Source organism: Scyliorhinus torazame, chromosome 2 (assembly GCF_047496885.1).
Source record: "Scyliorhinus torazame isolate Kashiwa2021f chromosome 2, sScyTor2.1, whole genome shotgun sequence".
Taxonomy (NCBI): Eukaryota; Metazoa; Chordata; class Chondrichthyes; order Carcharhiniformes; family Scyliorhinidae; genus Scyliorhinus; species Scyliorhinus torazame.
Window position 1 is genome coordinate 133,837,368 of NC_092708.1, and position 7,322 is coordinate 133,844,689.

Below are 7,322 nucleotides of genomic sequence, written 5' to 3' on the forward strand. Positions count from 1 at the left end.
AACTCCCATTATGTTTTTTTTGCCTTTGTGGTTCCTCAACTCTACCCACACAGACTCCACATCATCTGACCTTATGTCGTTTAGTGCTATTGATTTAATTTCATTCCTAATTAACAAGGCAACCCCGCCCCCTCTGCCCACCTCTCTGTCTTTTCGATAGGTTGTGAATCCCTGGATGTTTAAATGCCAGTCCTGAACCCCCTGCAACCACGACTCTGTGATGCCTACCACATCATACCTGCCAGTCACAATCTGGACCACAAGCTCATCTACATTGTTCCGTACACTGCGTGCATTTAAATATAGCACCTTTAATTCTCTATTGACCGTCCCTTTTTGTTTTCTTAGTGTGGTGGACCTTGGTTTACTGAGCCTTTCCATACACTGTGTCATATTTTGTGGGATGGGGACAATCGTAACCACTGTTGGGTTTTGTCTGTTCGTGTTTTTTTGTATTCCTAAGCAGCTACGCTCCCCGCTGATTACTTCACCTCTTGGTTCCCTGACTTTCCCTTCCCCCCCAATCTTTAGTTTAAAGTCCTGTTGACCACCCTATTTACTCTTTTCGCCAGAACACTGGTCCCAGCTCGGTTCAGGTGGAGACCATCCCAACGTATAGGTCCCCCCTGTCCCAAAACTGATGCCAGTGTCCCATGAAAAGGAACCCCTCATTCCCACACAACTCTTTCAGCCACGTGTTAACTTCCCTTATTCTTGCCTCCCTATGCCAATTTGCATGTGGCTCGGGCAGTAATCCGGAGATTATGACCCTTGAGGACCTGTTTTTTAATTTGAATCCTAGCTCTTTATAATCTCTAAACAGGTCCTCTTTCCTAGACTTGCCTATGTTGTTGGTACCGACATGGACCACAACAACTGGATCCTCCCCCTCCCTCTCCAGTATCCTTTCAAGCCGGTCAGAGATGTCCCGCACCCTAGCACCGGGCAGGCAACATACAATGCGGGACTCTTTATCCTGCTCACAAAGGATACTATCTATCCCCCTGATAATAGAATCCCCTACAACTACAACTTGCCTATTTACTCCCTCCCCTTGAATGGCCTGCTGAACCATGGTGCCTTGGTCAGCTGACTCATCCTTCCTGCAACCCTGTTCGCCATCCACACAGGGAGCAAGTGCCTCATACCTGTTGGACAGAGTCAAGGGCTGAGGCTCCTGAGTTCCTGACTGCTGGTTCCCTTTACCTGCCTGACTTGCAGTCACACCCTGCTGTCCCTGGCCACTGGCAGGATTTAAACTACTTACTCTGACAGGTGTGACTGCCTCCTGAAACACAGTGTCCAGGTAAGTCTCCCCCTCCCGGATGTGCCTCAGTGTTTGAAGCTCAGACTCCAGCTCATCAACTCTGAGCCGGAGCTCTTCGAGCAGCCAACACTTACTGCAGATGTGGTCGCTGCAGCTCGCAATGGGATCTGCCAGCTCCCACATCAAGCAGCTCAAGCACATCACCTGACCAGCCATCACTAATTAATTAATTAGTTTAATTTAAGTTTATGGTGGGGGCAGCTTCCACAACAACTTCCACAGCTTCTAGAGTTCATCATATTCTTCTATGTTTGTGGTTCGAGGCCATATGCACCAATGAAAGTCCTTCCTATTTGTAAACATGGAAGGGTTGTGAGCAGCCTTGATTTTTACGTATATTACAAAGTTTTGCCTTTGAGGGTATCCAGTCACCTGCTCCAAAATGCTTTTGCCTCCTTTCCATGAGGAAATAGACAAAAAGTGTTTCTGCTGACAAACACAGCTTCTGTTATCTGTTTGTTCTGTCACTGGGCCCAAATCTGACCATTACGGTATATGCCAGAAGCGGTGGCTTGAAATGATTCAGGTATGTTAAAGTTCAGGACTGTGATGACCGTCACAGCAACAGGTATGACTGCATTAGCAGTCCTCATTCATATTTCTTCACAGTGCCTGAATTCTATTTCATCCTCCAACTGCACAGCCAATGATTGGGCCCATTCCAGACAGTGCAAGTACAGCTGAAGGTGACAGCAACAGCAGCATTGTGACTGCAGCTTGATGCAAAAGGAGTCCTATGTTGCAAAAATGCAGCAGGAAACATCACTAAATCAAGGTGATGTGGAAATTGAAGTATGAAAGTCACCCAACAAGATGCTATGGATCTGTCAGGCACAGGTTTAAGGATCAAAATTTTGAGCAAACAGCATGGGTTCGTTTGTTTTTTTTGACTGCATAATACGGGTAGCACAGTAGCACAGTGGTTAGCACTGTGGCTTCACAGCTCCAGAATCCCAGGTTCGATTCCCGGTTTGGGTCACTGTGCGGAATCTGAATGTTCTCCCCATGTCTACGCGGGTTTCTTCCAGGTGCTCCGGTTTCCTCTCACAGTCCAAAGATGTTCAGGTTAGGTGGATTTGCCATGCTAAATTGCCCTTAGTGTCCAATAAAGGTTAGGTGGAGTTACTGGGTGACAGGGATAGGGATGTGTGGGCTTAAGTCGGGTGCTCTTTCCAAGGGCCTCGATGGGCCAAATGGCCTCCTTCTGCATTGTAAATTCTATGACTCTATGATACTATGGAAATCCAGCGGGTAAAAATGTGTGTAATTCATTTAAATAAGATTGACCAAAATTAGGAGTACAATGAGGCCCACACTTGTTCTCCACATGACCTCCAAAAAATTGTAAAATTTTGGTATTGCGCAATTGTGCACAGAGTGATTCCAGCCCTCAGGCCCACTTGCCAAATACCACAGTGCAGGCACAGGGGGCGCGATTCTCCGATTGCGGGACAGAGTATCCGCACCATCATGAACACTGTCGCGTTTCACGACGGCGCAAAACGGGCGCAGGTACTAGCGATTCTGGCCCCCACAGGGGGCCAGCACGGCACTGGAGCAGTTCACGACGTGCCAACCTGCGCATGGAATGCGCTGGCCCCGAGGTAACATGGCGCGGGGGTTCTGGGGCCGGACGCGCAGCAAAGTAGGCCCGGGGGGTGGGGGAAGAGGCCGACCCGCCGATTGGTGAGCTTCCATCGCGGGCCAGACCACATTGGAGGCTCCCCCTAGGGACGGAGCCCCCCTCCCTCCCCCACCCCCTCCCCCCACAGGCCGCCCCCAGACCCTTCGCACAGAGTTCCCGCCGGCAGCGACCAGATGTGGACGGCGCCGGCGGGACTCTGCTTTTTCCGCGCGGCCGCTGAGCCCATCCGGACCGGAGAATCGGCGGCCCTGCCTCGTACAGCGGCCCACGACCGGCGCAAATGGTGCCAATTCTCTGCACCTCGGAGAATCACGCGCCGGTGTCGGGGCGACGTGGCACGGTTGTGGCGATTCTCTGGCCTGGCGCAGGGCTGTGAGAATCGCGCCCAGGGACTCTAAACTGCCTTGTTTGTAGACTATCGTATAAAGTGTTAACAGAACGGATATGTAATCTATGATGTAGATGATTAGGCAGTCATGTGCTCAGCACTCTTCAGCAGATGTGCAACTGTAAGAGGAGATGTCTTCTCTGCAATAAATTCTGTACATACTGTAAACAGAGTAAATAAACTGTTTTAGGTAAATACTCTGGTCTGCCTACAGTTTTTCTTTATAGGAGTCCAGACCTAGTCCGCTCTACATCACAGACGTTTCAAATTCATGAGGAGTTTGGATTCCATAAATTATTGAAGGCATCCTTGATAATCTGCCCCACAGATCTGACAATGTAATACTCCTTGAACTTATAAGGTAACATTGAAAGTTTTCCAAATGACGTCAGTGTTCTCTTTCACAGAGCACACAGAGGCTGACAGCTATTATCATACTATATCTGTCCTGTGAATGTATTAATCTGCAGCACTGGGAGACGTCTTTTAATACATAAAAAGGAAGACAATTAATCTGGGGAGACAGTTACGGGGAACAAGGAAATGGCAGAAGAGTTACACACAGATATTTTTCATCAGTCTACACGATGGAAAATACTTCAGACATCCCACTGGTACGAAGAGTACGGGGGAGCAATTAAATACCATCACCAGTGAAGTAGTATCAGACAAACCAATGGGGCTAAGGCCATTTTAGCCCTTCTAACACGCTGTTTGAGCTCTTTTCTACTTTCCCTGTATTCTTCAAGTGCTTCATCTGTTTGTAGTTGCCTAGCCCTCATGTACGCATTTTTTCTTTTTGACTCGACTCGCATTTTCCCTGGTCATTCACAGTTCCTGAATCATGCACTCCCATCAACTGGGCCTTAAAAGGCTCCCACATGCTAATTGTGGATTTACCCTCAAACAGCCTCTCCCAAACAACAGTCTCCAAATCCTGTCTAATCTGGTTGTAGTTAGCCTTTCCCCAATTTAGCACCTTAACCCTCGGATAACATTCGTCCTTTTCCATGAGTATCTGAAAGCTTACAGAATTGTGGTCACTGTTGTCCACATGTTCCCCCACTGCATCTTTGATGACATGGCCGGGTTCATTCCCTAGTACTAGGTCCAGCATAGCCCCCTCTCCAGTCAGACTATCCACATATTATTCCGAAAAACCTTTCTGGACACACTTCACAAATTCCTCATCATCGGAAATCCTAGCCCTAAAACGAGGAAAATTAAAGGCTCCCACTACAACAACCCTATTATTTCTACATCTATCCAGAATCTGCTGACATATCTGTTCTTCAACTCCCTGTGAGCTGTTGGTAGGCCTGTAGTACACCCCCATTATAGTGACTGCCCCTTCCTGTTTCTGAGTGTCTCGTGACTTGATTCTTCCAAGGTGTCCTCCCTCTGCTGATGTGAGAAGAAATTTATTTTCTCAGAGGTTGTGAGTCTTTAGAACTCCCTGCCACAGGGAGCTGTGGAGACAGAGTCCTTGTATACTTTTAAGGCTGAGATAGATAGATTTGTGATCAGTCAGGAAATCAAGTGTTAGGGGGAAAGGGCAGGAGAGTGAACATAAGGAATAAGGAATCAGCCATGATTCTACAGAATGGCGGAACAGGCTTGAGGGCCTACTCCTGTTCCTATTTCTTATGGTTTTATTAAGTCATTTCTTAAGTCACTTCTAGATCACTAGTATTCAGAAAAAATAAAAGAAGCTACTATTAAAAGGGATTTCTGTGACTTGCAACCAACAATAAAAATTAAAATTAAAATTAAAATAATTGAGGAAGTGGGAACTCAAATCAGTAAGCCCAAGGAAATATATTTAAATTTATGTACACACCAAAATTGACATTGTGCACAAATATGCTTTATCAAAGGATTGGGTTACCCTATCATTAACTTGTGAAGAGTTTAAGTAAACTATATTTAAATACTGAGTATTCTATAGGATCCAAAAGTATACCATAGATGTCAACTGTAAAAATGTGAGTATTCTTTAAGTTCTATCCAGTTGTAATTATTTCAACTGCAATCAACTAATTTATAGGCTAATACACACAACATCCCTATTAGGGGGAAAATATAAGCTAGTTACTTTGTAATTTGCACTTTGAAATTTCTGTTTGAACTTAGGTCAATTTATGCAGAAGAGTCTGGGAGCAATCAGCAACACTTCATTTTCTTCAAATGCATAGCAGTTGAGTAAATTATTTACAAAACGACTGTTCTGGTCAGAGTTTATCAAATGCCTTTATCAAGAGTTCCTTCAAATAATTTTGTGAACCTCCAAAAATATAATGGGACATACCTGATAGCATCTGGGAGGAGATGAGAAACCCTGCACCTAATCTTACCTAATTGAAACCTTTAAAACAGCTACAAACGTTGCAGGCATATAGATAATTATCATCTGTGCTAAACCTGCCCTAAAGGAAATGAGTAAACTTCCTAGCTTGCGCAATTAGTTGATTGCCAAATAAAGTTTAGCAAGATACAACAGATACACCTGATGAAGTAAATTTATAAAGTAATGCTGAACCTGATTCAGAGGCAGTGTCTAAATCAACTGCAATAAAATAAAATCAGTGTTATTCCAGTAATGTTGCTCATTTAAACAAAAGGATAAATATTTTTGCACTCAGTACAACAAGCAGAAAATGTCCCAGAGGCTAGGATGTTAGTACTTGGCAGTAACATGAACATTTAGTGTCCATCAATCATCCTCTTGGTTTGCTAAAGCTAGCATATCATTCTGGTATTTTGTAAAATATTGCTTCATGGTGGGGCATTTTTGGAAAAAATACATTTGCGATACTTGTTGTTTATGTAATGATTTTGGCATACTGTAGAACCAACTTCACATCATTCAACACCTGATTAAGTGGATACTTATAAGTTGCCAAAAGTTAAATCAAAAGCTGTTTTCTGTTGGCACAAGTACATTCACTTCTGCTGGTTCAGTGGTTTTACCTCTAATCCACTCAATGAATTCTTCTTTTGCCAATTTAACATTTTAACCTGGCAAACCCACACTGTGCACCTACTTTCCCAACAATGTGCAAACTATTTAACACATTAACAAGTTATCATAAATTAAGCACAAGAAATCCTTTCCTTCCTGACCCATGTACGATAAATACTTTAAAACTCTTAACAAACAATTCTTCCAATAATATCTTTGTCAGTTTCTGATAAGTGAATACTCATGTTTACTGAATAATGCTTTGTGAAAACAGATTAACATGAACAGACTAATTATCAGGATGATAACAGGGTTACCAGTTAAACGTCAAAGCACTGTCCAATAGGTCTGAATAAATACTAATCTGCAATTAAGTGTTCCATATTTACGTTTGGTACATTATAAGTAATTTCATAAAATCAGATGGCACTAACAGCCATAAAGTTATTGACTGCTCCTCGATGTTGCAAAGCATACTTCATGTTTCTACTGTGATTATATTAGGTGTTTACAAACTATTCATAAAGTTATTTGCTGAATGTAATTTGAATATTTAAATTATACCACATTGTGTCTTAAAAACTTCAACTTCAAAAAACATCCGTGATTGAACAGTTTGTGAATTTACATTTCTAGGTAACTTATACTACTTCATAACTGAGTTTCCTATGGAAATTCTTAACTTTAGCCACATATCTACTACTTCTTCCTGAAATAGGGCAAAGGTCTGTCAGCCTTCAGCAATAAAAGACCAAACAATCTGCATATATAGTTCAAGTACTACTGTTGAAGATCGCAGTTAGAAACAGAAATCTATCTTCCACTTGGTTTTACTTACCCAACAGCATGTCTCACATTCAACAAGTTCAGCAAAAGCGTAAGCTATGAAAAGTAGGCTCAAAAAGCATTTAAAAAAAGTTGTGGGTTGACTCGATCAGTCTTGCAAAGTTTTCTCAAAGCACTGAACGTGAGACTTCAGAAACCTGCTTCTATTGAATTG

At 43.3% G+C, this 7,322-nt stretch overlaps 1 protein-coding gene across 4 annotated transcripts in view; it reads right to left on the bottom strand.

The window, feature by feature from the left end:
* The window catches only part of znf385b (zinc finger protein 385B), an 881,089-nt gene that overhangs the window by 387,934 nt on the left and 485,833 nt on the right, over window positions 1-7,322 (bottom strand). Inside the window, exon 1 of one of the 4 annotated variants that reach the window (XM_072477383.1) lies at window positions 7,161-7,319. The exons of 2 other annotated variants lie outside the window; for them this stretch is intronic. Coding sequence is in view for 1 of the 2 variants with exons in the window: in XM_072477391.1 (XP_072333492.1) it covers window positions 7,161-7,170 (10 nt within the window). In the remaining variant the exon portion in view is untranslated. Of the gene's footprint in view, window positions 1-7,160; window positions 7,320-7,322 lie in introns of those variants that run through there. One more of the 4 variants, XM_072477391.1, reaches the window with a different exon arrangement.